Source organism: Lithobates pipiens, unplaced genomic scaffold, assembly GCF_037356315.1.
Source record: "Lithobates pipiens isolate NorthernLeopardFrog02 unplaced genomic scaffold, aLitPip1_a1.2 Scaffold_22, whole genome shotgun sequence".
Taxonomy (NCBI): Eukaryota; Metazoa; Chordata; class Amphibia; order Anura; family Ranidae; genus Lithobates; species Lithobates pipiens.
This window is the reverse complement of record NW_027507784.1, coordinates 232305581-232323910: the sequence shown is the minus strand read 5'-3', so window position 1 is coordinate 232323910 and position 18330 is coordinate 232305581. Positions and strand designations below refer to the sequence as shown.

The window sequence follows — 18330 nt, the reverse complement described above, 5'->3', positions numbered from 1 at the left end:
CCCAGCTGTAACAAACTGGATCATGCTTTGCTGGGCTTTTTCGCCTTCCTCTGGAACAACTGTGGGTGAAAGATTGTGTATATGGGATTGTATTATTTTTTTTTTTGGTTGAACTGGACGGACTTGTGTCTTTGTCTTTTTTCAACCTGACTAACTATGTAACTATATACACAGTCTTTTATTAATTGAAATAAGTAATTCCTAAACTTTTGTATTGATCCCTACCCATACTTTTAACAAATGCGTGCTTATTGTGCTCCCCTCTCTTCTCTCCCTTCTCCCCTCTCTTTATGTCTTTATTTTAACCCCCATAATCTCCAATTACCTTTATTACGTCATCTTTCTTGATGTCTACTGTTTTGAGCGTACTCTTTTTTTATTCATTGTAATACTTTCTATTATTTTAGGGATTTTCCTTCCCCAAGTGTTTTTTTCCCTTTTTGTACTTGCAAGGACCCCCTTCCCTCACTGCAGTGGAGGCATCTGATGTATTCCCTTTGTCACTTTCCATCTCTTGAACATTATTGATTTTGCAATGTTTTTCTAGTTCTCTTCAGTTTCTTCTTTTGACTATTCCAACTCCATGGGTTTTTCATTTGGATAGTTCAGTCTGTGTATAATGTTTGCTTGCTTGTTTCCAACAAATCTTTAATATAATATTTCCATAAACTCCTGTGTTTCTAACAAATCTTTAATTAAATTTCTCAATGAACTTCTATATCTCAAATTGTTTTAGGCCCAGGAATACATTTCCCTTGATGGGTAATAGCTTTGCATTCTTTTTTTCACAAAGCTTTATCACAATCACCTGTTGTGGGATCATTTGTGCTGCAGGCAGAGTCTGCTCATCAGCTACACTGCATGTCCCTCCTCCAAATCACTCCTTCTTTCCAATGATGCTAGGTAAGCTTGGTTATATTGATTACCATGTTAACCCTTTGCTTATGGGTCCTCTGAGCTTTATAAGAGACACAAGTGATTTAAAGGGAAACATTTAGAAGAATTTTGCATTCAAAGCATTTTAGCGATTGCATTACTTACACTACCAAGGGAGCTATTAAATTGGTCTTAGCAATACCTTATTCCCAATGGCTTTTTTCGGTGGAAAGTAAAAGGTCTTCACGTGTGGATACTTGCTTAGCAGTTTATGGTGTAAACTTCGGAATTCAGCATATCTTTTGTAAATATTCCACTCATCATCTTTAATCCTGATATATATCTTAAAAGAAAACAAGGATGATAACTATAACATTCACACCAATTTATTGATAAACGTACGTAGAATGCATGTATCAAAGCTATATTCCTATCACTAGGTTCAGATTTTCCCCCCTAACGCTTACCTTCCCACTCCCTTTTTTTTTTAACCAATGTAAACCAAAACACAAAAAAACATTGTTGGCTAATATGCTGGCTATCGTGTTGGAGCTTATGATCCGTGTGGTGACTGAACTGTATTTTTAAAAAATACAAAATGTGTTAGGAAGTCAGGAAATAAGATGATTTAAAAAAAAAAATCTATTTACTTCTATGCAACTAGACTGTGAAAAAGTCTCACACATGTGGTATTCTCATATTCAGGAGGCATAACAGAATGTATTTTGGAACTTAATTATAAGAATGCCTATGCTGCGTGTGAGACATAACTTGTTAAAATTACAACTTTGTGATTAAAAAAAATATATTCAGTTCTTCATTTTCCCAAAAATTGTGACAAAAAATTACAACTTCAAACAAATTCACCATTTAACTTGGTAAATACTTTGAACTCAATAATAAAGAAAAGTGCCATGCTAGATATGATAATCATACAAACATATATACAAAACGTGTGAGTTCATATGTGACATCTATGATAGTTCAATGTGTATATATAAATTACACGTAAAAAATAATAATACACTTGAAATAAATCAAAAAAGTCCTTCTAATATTGTCCGTGAAAAGAATGAACAACTGCGGCTCCTTTTTTTCTTTTTTATGTGAAAAGTGAATGAAAAGAGTCCATCAAGGAATCCAAAAAAGTGCATGATACACCAATTATGTGATTACCACCACCATGAAAAAATTCAAGGCTTACCAGATGCCTTGGACCCAAACAGGCATATGCCTGAAGGATCGACAAAGCTTTATTATAAATGGGTTGGATGATCTCCAGGAAATCGTGAGGTATAGGCCAAGTTAATGCAAAAAACTCCTCCGAACCATAGGCGATGTCAGACTATCCTCCGAAGAGCAGACCACACTCCACCAAACACGATCATACAGGATGGAAAAATGGAATCAACATAGTGTAATTCCGTTAAATATATAATTTTATTAATTAAATAGTATCACACTTACATTCCTGTAGTAGATATAGCGCTTTTGTCAAATGGTTACAGTAGTGAGGTTCTTCCGACGCGTTTCGTCACCCTGGACATCGTCTGGGGTGTCCACCCACTGCTGTGATACTTACTTATATATGTTCAAGTGTCCAATGGGCCAAAATTTCCCAATTGCGTGTCACCACATTCTACTTCCTGTTTCCAGTCCAAAATTCCAGTCCAAAATTATAATGTTAGTATATGTTTAAAGCAATTTTTTATTCATTTTAATATTAATTTTTACTATTTTTATTTTTATTTTTTCATTATATATTTGTTTTTAATTTTCGATTGTTTACTGGAAGATATATTAATGTCCAATTACAGTACAGTATGTATTTATTTAAATGCAATGTGTACAAAATGGGCCTTTGTTGTTTTTTTGCCTATGTATAGCTTTGTCATACTTACATATGATTGTTATCATAGGTGATTGTGATCAGGCGTTACTTTGAGTTTTAATAGCAGTGTTGCTTAAAGAAGGGAGGCGTTTAAACCTCCTTTGCCTTCTGTTGTGTTGTATTATTCAACTTCTGGGTTCTGGGCTGTGTATTTGCAGTCCAAACAAAGGTCAAAATGGAGGCGACGTCACTTCCGGTAGAAGTGATTGCGTTCCAGCTTAGGGCGCCCACAATTGGGAAATTTTGGCCCATTGGACACTTGAACATATATAAGTGAGTATCACAGCAGTGGGGGGACACCCCAGACGACGTCCAGGGTGACGAAACGCGACGGAAGAAGCTCACTGCTGTAACCATTTGACAAAAGCGCTATATCTACTACAGGGATGTAAGTGTGACACTATTTAATTAATAAAATTACGAATTTTACGGAATTACACTATGTTGATTCCATTTTTCCATCCCGTATGATCGTGTTTGGTGGGGTGTGGTCTGCTCTTTGGAGGATAGTCTGACATCGCATATGGTTCGGAGGAGTTTTTGCATTAACTTGGCCTATACCTCACGATTTCCTGGAGATCATCCAACCCATTTATAATAAAGCTTTGTCGATCCTTCAGGCATATGCCTGTTTGGGTCCAAGACATCTGGTAAGCCTTGAATTTTTTCATGGTGGTGGTAATCACATAATTGGTGTATCGTGCACTTTTTTGGATTCCTTGATGGACTCTTTTCATTCACTTTTCACGTAAAAAAGAAGGACAATATTAGAAGGACTTTTTTGATTTATTTCAAGTGTATTATTATTTTTTACGTGTAATTTATATATACACATTGAACTATCATAGATATCACATATGAACTCACACGTTTTGTATATATGTTTGTATGATTATCATATCTAGCGCGGCACTTTTCTTTATTATTGATCTCACTGTGATTTCCACATTTAGTGTGTCAGCTGCTGATTAACCAGAGATAGCGCAGTGTTTTTTTGTGTATTTTGTAAATACTTTGAACTGTCTACTTCCCAAAATGTTTGCAGACTCTATATATAAACTTTTAGGCCTCTTTCACACGGGGCGGATCAGTAATGATGTGATGATCCGCTCGCTCAGCGGGGATCGCTCCGTTGTCCCCGCTAAGCCGGCGGCGGACAGGGCGGTCTCCGCACACTGTGCAGGGACCGCCCTGTCAGCTCTCCGCTCTCCTCTATGGGGATCGGACGAGCACGGACCGTCTGTCCGTGTTCGTCCGATCCGCTCTGCAGACGGACAGAAAAATAGGATTTTCCTCCGTCTGCAGAATCGGACCATAGCGGAGGCGGACAATAGAGGGTGTCTGCGGATGCTCATCCGCAGACACCCGCTATCCCATAGGGATGAATGTATGCCCGTATTTCATTCGCAAACGGATGGATGAAATACGGACATACCATCCGCATGTGTGAAAGGGGCCTTACACAGACTAAATAATATAAACTGATTTTGGTTATTTTATCAAAGAAATGAAGCAGAATACATTTTGGCCTAGAAAGACTAATTATCTGCAAAATGTTATAACATTTTTTTTTCAAAAAAATATAATTTTTTTTTTATATAGCAAAAAAATAAGAATAAATGTTGGTTAAATATCACCAAGAGAAAGTTTTATCTGTCTCAAAAAAAGATAAAAATTGAATTTGAGTACAGTGTTGCATGACTAAGTAATTGTTATCTAAAGTGTGACAGTGCTGAGAGTTGAAACATGGCCTGGGCAGGAAGGAGGCGAAAGTGTCCAGTACTGAAGTAATTTAATTGTCCTGTCTGATTATCTGAATATGGTGTGTTAGTGATATATTCAACTTGGTTCCCTGTACAAGACTCTTATCCTTGATGAGGGTCTGGTATAGAATTTGAAGGGGAAAACTGTGTAGCACCCACCAAAACTCATATAAGACCCTTATCTAAGTATGCAGCCCGGCCGGCCATGAATGAAGGTGGGGTGGACACGCAGCTCCCCTTCCCGAACCACACCAAGGCACATGCCCTCAACATGGGTGGGTACCTTGTCAGGGGCCTCTTTCTGACATCTCTGACCCAGAGCATGTGAGGGTCTGTGGGGGGTGGGTGGGGGACTTATTGAAATCTGAAATAAGTCTTTACATTTAGGGGTCTCTGGATATTTAGCCCCCCTCCAACTGAATGAGTAACATAGTACCCCTGGTTACTCATTCTCAAAAAAAAAACACAAAAAAAAAAAAAAAAAACAATCCATGGTGTAAACTCATCCTTAGTTATAGTGTCCAGTGATGTAGATCCACATTACTCATGATGAATGTGTCCCCCAGACCAACTGATGCAACATGCGCTGAACACGACAACAAGTTGATGCGCTCCCAACTGATTCTCACTATGCATGACATTTGCATGGTTTGCAAATAAACAAAAATGTAGGGGATCCTGGGTGATGTATTTGATAAAATATGGTTGTGAACAGACAGTCTGTATGATCAAATAAAGGTCTGGTATTGATTCTGGAGGGGGTCCTAATCTTTGTTTTATGTGCATAAAATCTATACCTACCATTTTGTTTTATGCATACCCAATAACTGTACAGCATTCTAGTAATCAATGGCAACATTAGTTGCTAGGACTCAGTAGGCCGGCATGCACAGCATCCTTGGTTGCTAGCACACAGCAAACAGTGTCCTTGCAATCAATGCAAGGACACTATACAAGGACACTATGCGGCTGCTTGCATCCTAGAAACCAAAGACACTTGTGGCTGGTGCAGGAGTAAGTTGTCATTTAGTGGCAATAGTAATACTATCACCAAAGAAAATAATTCTTCAGGCTGCAGTAGCAGCAGTTGGAGGTTCATGCAGACGACCGGGACAATTATGACCATAAAGTTTGCCCAAACCAATGAAACCCTGCAAATATGAACCCCATCCCCATTAATGGGGCTGATTAAACCTTAAAACTTAGTGGACAGAAATAAAAAATGTTGACAGATAAAACAGATTGCTTATATTTATATCATATGCATACTTAGATATTTGTCTGGAGTTAATTTTTAGTCAAGTAATTGAAAGCAGAAGATTTAAAACAATTGAACTTTTATGTAACTACGTTGTACACATTATCAGGAATCTAACTACTGCATACAAAACACAGTTCCCAATATACAAGGAACTAATTAAAACGTGAAATCGGGGGTTATTTACACAATGCAAATCCACTTTGCACTGCAAGTGCACTTGGAAGTGCAGTCATTCTAAATCTAAGGGGTAGATCTGAAAAGAGTGGAAGCTCTGCTGATTTATCATCCAATCATGTGCAAGCTAAAATGCTGTTTTTTATTTTCCTTGCATGTCCCCCTCGGATCTACAGCGACTTTACTTCCAAGTGCACTTTCAGTGCACTTTCAAGTGCACTAGCAGTGCAAAGTGGATTTTCCTTTAGTAAATAACCCCCATATTTTTGTATTTTTAGTGCTAACCACCCACAAACATTTTATATATAAAAAAAAAAGACAGTTTATGTTTGTGTTAATGCTGAGGGCATACCATGTCCTTTTAAACTCTATTATATGCAATTGTCAATAAGAGCAATATGCCTTGAGGCTTTTAGCATCAGTCCACATATTTCACAATAACAGAGAAACAATGAAACCAATATTTTTCAAAACAACTGTCATAAAATGATGCTTTTATAGAAGGAAATACATTTGGTGCTTTAAATACATAAAATCCTTGAATGCAAAGGTGTTCAACCCAATTGTGTTGTGTGCTACAAAAATTAGTTTTAGAAACTACTTGAGTATGCAAAATCTATGTGTGTGTGTGCTGGGAGTCCCCATTGGGCACCACCTGGCCACTGCTGTCATTCTCTGGTAGCAGACACTGGTCAAATACAAAAACTGTGTAGTTCTCATCTTTTGTCCAGATCTTCTTTGCCTCCTGCTGTGCAGCAGTGTAGGGTAGGACTGTAAAAAATAACCTGGGATATAATGTGAAGAGGGGGTTGTAATGTGAAGGGGGGACTGAGGACACTGATATAAAGGTGGAACGCTGATGTAAAGGGCAGACTGTGATAGGTTGAGGGGGTCTGTGATGATAAGAGGTGTTAACGGTTAACGTACATAAACTAGTCAGAGGACCTCAGTTTGAGGAACAGCTAAAAAAATATAAACATATTCTGCCTGGAGCAGAGGCGATATGATCAAAATGTACAAGTCTTTAAATGGTGACTGCATCATTGGGAGAAAGCTATTTAATCTTTGGTCTCTAAAGGAGACACATGGCCACACAATGAAGTTGTATGAAAAGCTATTCAATCTTAAACTGCGTAAGGGGCTCTTTACCGTTGGCAATGGCAACATAAACACGCACATATGCATCCAACCATGTGATGGCATAAAATGTGGAAGAGGATATCCGTTGCAATAACCATTTGTCTCATATCAATATGAGAATATGAGTTGTACCTAGGGGTAAAGGTAAAGTCTATTTCAGTCACATGAAGGCATTGCCACACTTCGAACATGTCTTCTTTGTGAAGTAAAGCCTTCAAGGAGCGGGACCGACCTCTGGCAGAAGAGGTAGAGTCAAGTATTGGGTCTACCGTATGGTTGAAATCTCAGCATATTATTGGATTGCCATATCTATATTGCTAGATATTGTCTTGAACAACTTGCAAAGAAAGTTTGGAGTTTGTGCGTATTGGGGGCCTAAATAGCCACTGACGTGTATGGTCTATCATTAAAGGATAAGTTCACCTTTTTAAAAAAAATGCACATTTATTTTTGCAGGTAAAAAATGTGCATTGATATTTTTTTTCTAAGAAGCCTGCAGATCATTCCACCTGTGATCAGTAGATCACTGGTGCAATGTCCAACCTCTGCAGACTCTCAGGATATCTGTCTGCTCGTACCTTGCATGGCTGAGGGTACTTGTAAGCACTCAATCCATGGAAACTGTGATATTATTTTGAACCCAACGTTGAGACAAAAAAGGAGAGTACTCTATACACTCTTCGCCCCATCAAAGGATGGAGAGGCTCTCAAAGGGTATAAAGCACAGAAAGTAACACAGTGAAAGTCCACAAAACATGTAGTGGGTGGTGTGACAGAACGCTCCACACTCTGCTTGTGTGCTTTTGTCATATACCACTTCCTCCCAGTCTGAATATAGATATCAGATATTCCAACCGCTCCCAGGCACAAAACAAGACGAGACTTGTTTCACTGCTGACATGGACTGATTTATTAGAACCAAAATGACAAGTATTTATAATACAGTAGAAGAGGAGGTCCCCCCTCCCGCTCATATTATTCTAACAATACAATTGTAGCCATAAACAGAATTAACATGAGCTAATTATCTAAATCAACACTGGACTCCTTCATTCAATTGCAGGGTCAATTAGCACAAACCACAATAGGTGAAATACTCTTTAGAATCTGTGTCAAGCCAGACTAGACTTGTGTACATTATACAAGACAACAGACAGGTGGCTGGAGTTGATGATATTAGCATCTAATGCCCCGTACACACGAGAGGGATTAAGTCTGACAGACCTCCAAAGGAGTTCCGCCGGAGTTCCGACGGAGTTCTGGCGGACTTTTCGACCGAACGGACTTGACCACACACCATCACACCAAACTCCGACGGAGTCGAACGTGATGACGTACGACTGGATTCGACGTAGGAAGTTCATAGCCAGTAGCCAATAGCTGCCCTAGCGTCGGTTTTAGTCCGTCGGAGTAGCACACACACGAGCGAATTTTTCGAAGGGGACCGGGTCCGGCGGAGTTCCGTCGGGAAAATTTGAAGCATGCTCCATTTCTAAAGTCCGTCAGACTTTTGCGAAGCTAAAGTCCGTTGCAGCCCACACACGATCGGATAGTCTGACGGACTCGGTCTGACGGACTTTGGATGTTGAAAAGTCCGCTCGTGTGTACGGGGCTTAAGAGTTTGTGTCCCAACAGTGTGGTTCAGTCTATTGCTAACATGGCATATACATATCCAGAGTCTGTGTGTCTTGGGGGGGGGGGGAGGGACATGGACCTGAATCCAAGTAACACCACCTCAGGGGTCCCCAGACACACAGCTCACAAAGAGCACCATTGCCCCAAATGCCAGGGCCCATAATCAGAATGTAAGAGGCTTGCATTCAGTCCCATCCAAAAGCCTCAGTCCCGGCTAGTTCTGTCACATTTCTCCCCTTTCAGCAGGAGACTAACACAGGAGGAGACCCCAGACGGGTTGACTCCGAAGTTAGTCAGTGGTTCCAGTCCTCTAATGCTGGTATCCACACAGTACCCCAAACAAATTGTTCCAAACAGTGTATTACTCACCCAGCCAACCTCTGCCTCTCTCAGAGAACTTATTCACCGCTGGGGAGAGGCCTGGACTGGCCCTTCTCCCTGGAGTCTTTTCAGTTGCTGCAGATAAGACAGGGTGACTGGGCTCACTCCATCAGGCTGTTGGGGATCTGGGCCGACCGCCCAGCATCCCTGGGGTACACAAGTGGAGGCTGAAGTCCCATCCACGGATATCAGCTCAAGCTGCAGTTGTGAAGTGCAGATTGCATTCTCTCCTTGGGTCCTGATCTGCTGCTCAGGAGTGACCACCACCTCCTCACCCTGGGCCTCCAGAACTGCCACAGGTGTAGGGCAGAGGTCTTGCACCTTCTGTCTGGTTGCCAACACTTTAGCTGGGCTGGTGTCATCATTCTGGGGCGTTGCCTGCTGCTGGAAAGTGTGACCGATTGCCCCAGCTTCCTGAAGCTGTAGAGACATTGTAGGTGCTAGGCAGGGGACAGCAGCGCTCTGCCCTGATGCCAGTGATTCGGCTGTGAGTAGCAGCTTTACTACCTCAGATTGTCGCTGGAGAGAGGGGCCGACTACCCCAGCTCCCTGGAACTCCACAGTTGTTGCTGGTGCTGGGCAGAGGTTGGTAGCACTCTGCCCTGTTGCCAGCACTTCTGTTGGGGACTCCATATCCTCCACTCCAGATAACCATTGGGGCAGGAGGCTGGCTTCCTCCACTCCCAAATTGTGTAGCTGCCATTGGGAAGGGGAGCCTGCTGCTTCCTTTTCCATTCCCTCATCTGGCTGATGGGATGACATGTCTGGGGTACTGTCTCCCAGGTGCACGGATCTTTGCTGGGGAGGAAAGACCGCTTTCTCCACCCTGCCCGACTGTTGAGGAAGGACAAAAAACACTTCCTCTCCCTTCTCCCCCTGTATCTGCTGCTGGGAAGTGATCGCTACCTTCTCACCCTGAGCCTCCAAAACTGTCACAGGTGTGGAGCAGAGGTCTTGGATCCTCTGTCCGGTGACCAGTGCTTCAGCTGAGGAAGTTCCTTGTGACTCCACAGATACTGCTGTTGGTGCTGGGCAGAGCACAGTGAAGTTTGGCCTTAATACCAGCTCTTCTGCAGGGGGCTCAACAGATTGTTTTTCCTCAGTAGAAAAGTCTATCAAATCCCCTGTCTCTGCAACTGGTGTCTGTGGATATAGGTTCACCATCTCCTGTCCATGGAATCCAGAAGATGCTATCAGTGCCGGGCAGAGGTTAGCAAAGCTCTGCCCTGTTGTCAGCACTTCAGCTTTGGGGATGGCAATCTCCAGATTTTCCACTGCCAATTCTCTGGCATGCTGCTGGACAGGCACATTCCTCCATTCAAGATCATCCCATGCAGAAACAGGATCATCCTGGTCAGTCAGCACTTGCTGCATCCGCTATAAGACCTCCACGTCCATAGCTGCGGGGGCAGGTTGGCAAATACACTGTTACTCTGCTACATTGCCGACTCTTCAGCCAGGATTTCAGTTATCAACAGGTATTTCCTGATAGTCCCAGGCAAAGGGAGCCCAACCCTGGCACTGAGCAGAGTCTAGCAGCCATCTGCAGGAAATCTCTAGATACCATTCCTAAATGGCCAGAAACTCTATATCTTCCAGTGCCCAGTGCACTTCCGAGATGTTCAGTAGCCCTTCTGTGAAATCCATGATGTCATCCAACCGCCACTCCAAATCACTCCCAAAGTTAGAGTCACCTGTCACATACAACAGTTCCAGGCCGCCATAGATTAAGCCTTCCGTTGGGCTGTCATCCACTATCCAGGGACATGCTTGGGATACATGCCACCGGAGGGCTCTGTAACTCTCATCCAGCTTCATCTCTGCCCAGACCAGCCTGCTTAATTCAGCTGTCTGCTCCTTGTGCGTTTTTTCTCCCAAAAACAGCACCCACAATCCATACTGCGACCAGTACCTTTCCTGGTTGGAGGGGAGAGCTTTTCCCTGGTGACACTGCTCACGGGCTAGCACTTCCTTCCAGAGTTCGCAGGGAATAGAATCAAACCATCCCAGCAGGACCTGCTCTGATACTGGTCCTCTGTGCTGTATCTGCATCTCTCGCATCCTCCTTCTGAATTCCTCTTCCATGGTGGCTGGTATCTGTACCTTTCCTGCTATCCGGACCTTGGACCCAGGTGGAGGTTTGGATGTCCCAGACTGCAGGAAGCATCCCACTGTTTGCCACCAATGTGACCGAATGTCCCACACTCCGCTTGTGTTCTTTTGTCATATACCACTTCCTCCCAGTCTGAATATAGATATCAGATATTCCAACCACTCCCAAGCACAAAACAAGATGAGACTTGTTTCACTGCTGACATGGACTGATTTATTAGAACCAAAATGACAAGTATTTATAATACAGTAGAAGAGGAGGTCCCCCTCCCCCGCTCATATTATTCTAACAATACAACTGTAGCCAGAAACAGAATTAACATGAGCTAATTATCTAAATCAACACTGGACTCCTTCATTCAATTGCAGGGTTAGTTAACACAAACCACAATAGGTGAAATACTCTTTAGAATCTGTGTCAAGCCAGACTAGACTCATGTACATTATACAAGACAACAGACAGGTGGCTGGAGTTGATGATATTAGCATCTAAGAGTTTGTGCCCAACAGTGTGATTCAGTCTATTGCTAACATGGCAAATACTATTGATGGTGAACCTTGGCACTCCAGATGTTTTGGAACTACATGTCCCATGATGCTCATGCACTCTGCGGTGTAGTAGAGCATCATGGGAAATGTAGTTCCAAAACTTCTGGGGTGCCAAGGTTCGCCATCACTGGCATATACATATCCAGAGTCTGTGTGACTTGGGGGGGGGGGGACATGGACCTGAATCCAAGTAACACCACCTCAGGGGTCCCCAAGCATACAGCTCACAAAGAGCACCTTTCCCCCCAAATGCCAGGGCTTATAATCACAAGGTAAGAGGCTTAAATTCAGTCCCCTCCAAAAGCCTCGGTCCTGGCTAGGTCTGTCACAGGTGGGATACCATGTGCATTAAATGTTCAACAAAAGAAAACCCATAGAAGTAACTAGAAGAGCGAACACAAGTAACAAAAATAATAAAAAGTAGGTCCTGGGAAGATTCACATGCAGTACTTACTGTTATAAAGGCACTGGGGATAAAGTAGGCTAAAATATATTCTGTCTCGGCTGGGGATTGTGGGATCATCGGAGCACCTGAAAAGGGTACGTCATAACCCACCTCGAGGGTGTCTTTTAGACAAATTTTTGTGGGAGACCTCTTGCCAGTCAGAAGATACTTCCTAGGGAGTTGCAGTGTTAGGAGGTGGCAACGGGTCTTCTGGAAAAATGTCCTATTTACATAAAAATTAGAGAATTTCTTGTAATGTCATGGTGAATTTAGTTTTGTCATTACCAGTCATAACCCGTTTGGAAGGGCATTGCCAGCGGTGCAGGATTTTGTGATTTCTGAGAGTTTTGGTGATTGTTAGTAGATTTCTGTGCCATTGTTTTATATGCTGCAACAGAACAAGAAGCAATTGCAGCTTGGAGAATCGGTCTGGAAGTTGTTCTGCTCGACGAAATGCTGTAAATATTTTTTTCTTTAGCTTAGTAGATGTGAACCCTCAACAGAAAATCATGTGGTATGGCTTGAGATAAGTATGCAGGTTTAGGAATGTGATGTATTCTGTCAATATTAAGACTTCTCACATTAGAGAAGGTACTACCGGTACATGTTTGAACAGGTTTTGTACGTAGTGAGGAATTTGTGCAGGTTAAACACACTGGTGTAGCATGGGGGGGGGGGGGCAGCAAGGGCGGTGGCCCCAGGCACAACATCTAGAGGGGCGTATTCAGCACCTGCCATCTGCAATGCCACTCTGTCGTGTCACATTCTAATTATTTACACTTTCACTGACACTGCGACGGTGCTCTCCGAGGCTGACCGCCACTCTCTGAGCCGCCCCAGCTGTCCGAGCTCAGTGATGGACGGCAGGCACCCTGTGATTTGCCGTGGCAAACGCATCCAGAAGTTTGGCTCCCCTCTTCCTTCCCCCGCTGGACGATTCACAAAGCGCAGCATGCTTCGTGCATGCATAGCAGCGGACCGGCTATGAAGCCTTATGGCTTCCTTGCTGGTTTCCCATTACCCTAGATGGTGAGATTGAAAAGTTGGCTTGGGTGAAGACACTGCTGGATATGTGGACAGGTAAGTGTCCTAATATTAAAAGTCTTATTGGTAATATTTTTTTCCAGATTGGATGAGCAGGATCACTGCATGGATCAGTTTAGCGTTACGGACACTTTACGCACTGCTCCAGTCTCTGTGCAGGCACCTGTTAGATTCTTAATATCTACATTTCTCAATTTCAAGAAGCTGTCAAGACATCTTGATTGATTTTGTAAGTTTATATTTTTAATAAAGGTATTCCTGTGTAATGAATATTTTGTTTGAGAAACTGGATGTTTATAGCCTAGCTGTCTCTCAAACTTCCTCTGTCTTTAATTAGTCATGCTAGTCATGTCATATTACATTTCTACTAAAACCCCCACCTTTGTGGGAGTAATATAGGAGTTTTTATTTTTAGGTGCGTTTTCAAACTGAGTTGATTTAAAAGAAAGATGCAGGCCTAGATGGTCACTTCTGCTATACTTCTACATTTATTTCTTACTCTTCACTACTATAGAAACCCAGCATACAGACATTTTTTACAGATGCTCTCAGTACAAAGGAAACAGCAGCCATTTTAAGCACGTGTCTTGAACTTATTTTTTTGAAACAAACAACTTTATCTCATATCTTTGATCTGATTTGAAGCTAAATTTAATTTTGTATTTGAATCTGCAACTTTTGTAAGCTGACTCCAACTAACAAATTTGTCTCACAATCGTCTAGAAAAGGCAGGAGAATCTTTTCACAGCTATATATATACTTTATTACAGCACCTGCCTCGAATATTCCCTCTGTAGCCCAGTGATTTGGGGGTGATCTAGTTCAATGCATAGAGTTTCTCAACCAGGTTGGGATATACATTGAGATGCTGCCCAAGGCATTTCACACGGATAGACAAAGTAAGCTTCATGATTTCTTTGCTTTCTGAGAGAGTCTTGCCCTGGGCAAACCCTCTATGAGAGACTCAAAACTCTGTCATCCTGAGTTACCCAGAGTTTGTGCTTCCTTTAAATGGGTATTTGACATTACCGTATGCTCCACTTCTGCTGCCAAGAGCCTCATGTCCATCAACCAGAGTACAAGAAATAATATACAAGCACAAAAATGTGCTACAAACTAAAAGAACACACTATAAATGTTTAACCAATTCAGCCCCGGAGGATTTGGCAGCTCAATGACCAGAGGACTTTTTACAATTTGGCACTGTGCTGCTTTAACTGGTAATTGTGCAGTCATGCAATGTTGTACCCAACTAAATTTGCATCCTTTTTTTCCCATAAATAGAGATTTCTTTTGATGGTATTTTATTGCCTCTGTGATTTTTATTTTTTGCGATATAAACGTAAAAAAACGTAAGTCATACAGGCCAAAATGTATTCAGCCATAAGTCTTTGGTAAAAAAAATGTCAGTAAGAGTATATTTATTGGTTTGCGCAAAATTTATAGCATCTACAAACTAGGGTAAATTTTCTGGAATTTACGCAGCTTTTAGTTTATGACTGCCTATCTCATTTCTTGAGGTGCTTAAATGGCACAGCAGTACAAACCCCCCCAAATGACCCCATTTTGGAATACCCTAAGTAGGGATGGCCGAACTATTCGCCCGGCGGTCGGTTTGCGGCAAATTTTGCGTGTTCATGATTCGCCTGATTGGCGGACTATTACCACCGTTCCCCCGGCGGACATATGTGTTTACAGTGTGAAAGAACTTTGACCCATGATGACACATCCATCATGGGGTACAGGACAGCCAATTGAGACATTTCAGCACATGGACAATTGGACATACCCCCTACCTTATAAATAGACCTGATCTGGCGGCCATTTTACATTCTGTCTTTTGTCAGTGTAGGGACAGGACGCTGTGTGCAGCAGGGAGAGACTGTAGTGACACAAATCACTAGCTATTAGGCCCACAAAAGTCCTTTTAAGGACTGGTATAGGTGTAGTACAGTATATAGGATTCTGTGCAATGCTGTGCTGGTGATTGCAGCTGTCTTTTGTCAGTGTAGGGACAGGATACTGTGTGCAGCAGGGGGAGACTGTAGTGACACAAATCACTAGCTATTAGGTCCACAAATGTCCTTTTAAGGACTGGTATAGGTGTACAATATATAGGGTGCTGGTGCATTGCTGTGCTGCAGATTACTGCTCGTTTCTGCATCTGTCTTATCAGTGTAGGGACTCAGGGACAGTCTGCAAACCACTAGCTACTAGGTCCACAAAGGTCCTTGTAAGGACTGCTATAGGTGTACAATATATAGAGTTGTGGTGCACTGCTGCTAACTGTTGTCCTATTCTGCAGCAGTCTTTTATCAGTGTAGGGACTGAGGGACAGTCTGCAAATCACTAGCTACTAGGTCCACAAAGGTCCTTTTAAGGACTGGTATAGGTGTAGTACAGTATATAGTGTTCAGTGCACTGCTGTGCTGGTGATTACAGCTGTCTTTTGTCAGTGTAGGGACAGGATGCTGTGTGCAGCAGGGACAGTCAGTTTAAATCACTAGCTAGCTATTACTATTAGGTCCACAAAGGTCCTTTTTAAGGACTGGTATAGGTGTACAATATATAGGATGCTGGTGCATTGCTGTGCTGCAGATCACTGCTCGTTTCTGCAGCTGTCTTTTATCAGTGTAGGGACTGAGGGACAGTCTGCAAATCACTAGCTATTAAGGACTGGTATAGGTGTAGTACAGTATATAGGGTTCAGTGCACTGCTGTGCTGGTGATTACAGCTGTCTTTTGTCAGTGTAGGGGCAGGACGCTGTGTGCATATCAGGGCTGGCTTAGCCCTTCCTCCTCTGGGCTGGCCGCTCAGCTGTCGGCTAATTGCCAGCTCTCTTCTCTCTCCACAGTTACCAGCTGTTCCTTTTAAGAACTGATATAGGTGTACAATATATAGGGTGCTGGTGCATTGCTGTGCTGCAGATTACTGCTTGTTTCTGCAGCTGTCTTTTATCAGTGTAGGGACTGAGGGACAGTCTGAAAATCACTAGCTACTAGGTCCACAAAGGTCCTTTTAAGGACTGGTATAGGTGTACTATTTTGTGTGCAGTATATAGGTGTGTAATACACTTATAAAATACTTGCACATATAGAAAGCATAGTATAGTGCATTTCCACTGTGCAGCATTGTGACTGCTGGGCGGTTCTGTAGCTATACTACAGAGTGACAAATGCAATAAAAAAAAGTATTATAACTGGTGTGATAGACCAGTGTCCCCCAAAAATGACAGATTGAAGCGGGGTGTTATATACCTTCTTCCACATACATACTGCACTTCTCTAGAGACTTTTGTCACAGGGTCATTTAAAAAATGACAGGCAGAGGAAGACGCAGGCCCTTCCGCAGGGATGGTAGGGGTAAGGCAGGAGCAACAGGCTTGAGCCAAAGTGGCAAATTGCAGAAGGTGCGTGCGATTACGTCAAAGGACGCACCAGACTTGGTTGAGTGGCTCACTCAGCCTTACTCTTCTGCACCCTCCTCATCCTCTCGATCTGCACCCCTCTTCTTCACTCTCTGCTGTGTGCACCCCCAAAGACACTACCACCAACACCACCACCACCACCATATACCTTCCGCTTGAGTCACAGGAATAATTTTCTGATCCATATCAAGACATTTCCGATGCGCAGCCACTCTTGACATTGGATCAGGAAGAGGAGGTAGCAACAACCGCCACTCAGCAGTCTGACGACAGAACACAGATCAGCCCAAGGAGGAGGTTGGTCCCCTCTAGTGATGTCACGTGGGTGCCCACAAGAGAGAAAGAGGAGGGGAGTTCAGAGGGAGATATGGACCAGCAGATAGGGAGGAAAAGCAGGAAGAACTTACATTGCACAGGAGGGACAAAGCAGACTGCTAATGTATCAGGTGCAAGGCATCAACCATGTACGGTCACATCTGGCACTCCCAGCACACCGGCACATGGCTCCGCAGTGTGGGATTTTTTTAAAGTGTCCGCTGCTGACAATAATGTTGCCATCTGCAATCTTTGCAGTCAATGCATAAGTCGTGGTAAGCCCAAGAAGGAGCAAGAAGAGCATGCTTTAAACCTTTCTGGGATCCCTGTTGTGCGTGGATGGGGAGAGGAGAACGAGGAGGACGACATTATCCTTGATGATGAGCAGGAGCCAGGCCACCATACCACTTCCGGTTTAGTGCAAATGGGGGCCTTCATGCTCCAGTGTTTTAACAGGGACCGCCGTATAAAAAGCATAAGGGTCAAGGACCAGTACTGGGTGGCAACGTACTTAAACCCCCGGTACAAACACAAAATGGCAGAAATGTTACCACCGTCACAGAGGGCTGTCAGAATGGAGCACTTCCAGGCCTTGCTTCGAGAAATGCTGCATTCTGATTTTGCGTGCGCCAGCAGAGGAGGAATTCCCACTCCCAGAGAAAGAGTTGTGGGTACTAATCCAACTGCGCCTGCAAGAAGAGGGCGGTTTGAAGATGTGTTGGTGACTTCTGATATGAGGTCATTCTTTCAGCCGACCCATCGACAGGTCTCATCCGGATCCAGCATCAGGGAACGCCCAGACCGACAGGTGTCCAACTACATCGAGTTAACGGCCGATGTGGACGCTCTGAGGAGTGATGAACCCCTGGACTACTGGGTGGGCAGGCTTGACCTCTGGCCAGAGCTTGCCCAATTTGCAATGGAACTGTTGGCTTGCCCATCCTCCAGTGAGGCATGGATCTCAGAGGAATTTAACATACCGTATTTTTCGGACGATAAGGCGCACCGGATTATAAGGCGCACTAGCAACGACCGGCTAATATAATGGATATTTCCATATATAAGGCGCATCGGACTATAAGGCGCACTGGATTATAAGGCGCATTTAATGAAACACAACTCGGATGCGGTACTGTAAGTCAAATTTTATTCAACTCTTTAGCAATAACCATAAAATGGTCTATAACAATAACTCTTAACACTGTTCAATTAAATACAAAACCAGACAATTATTTTTTCACTTTATTCTTCAATAACTATTAACACTGTTCAGTTACCGGTGAATACCGTACAAAACCAGACACTCACTTTTTCAC

At 43.0% G+C, this 18330-nt stretch overlaps 1 protein-coding gene across 5 annotated transcripts in view; it reads right to left on the bottom strand.

The window, feature by feature from the left end:
* The window catches only part of SNX29 (sorting nexin 29), a 1823105-nt gene that overhangs the window by 133468 nt on the left and 1671307 nt on the right, over positions 1–18330 (bottom strand). For all 5 annotated transcript variants that reach the window (XM_077448905.1, XM_077448908.1, XM_077448906.1 and 2 more), the window contains one exon: positions 1079–1219. In XM_077448905.1, the coding sequence (XP_077305031.1) occupies positions 1079–1219 (141 nt within the window). The remainder of the gene's footprint in view (positions 1–1078; positions 1220–18330) is intronic.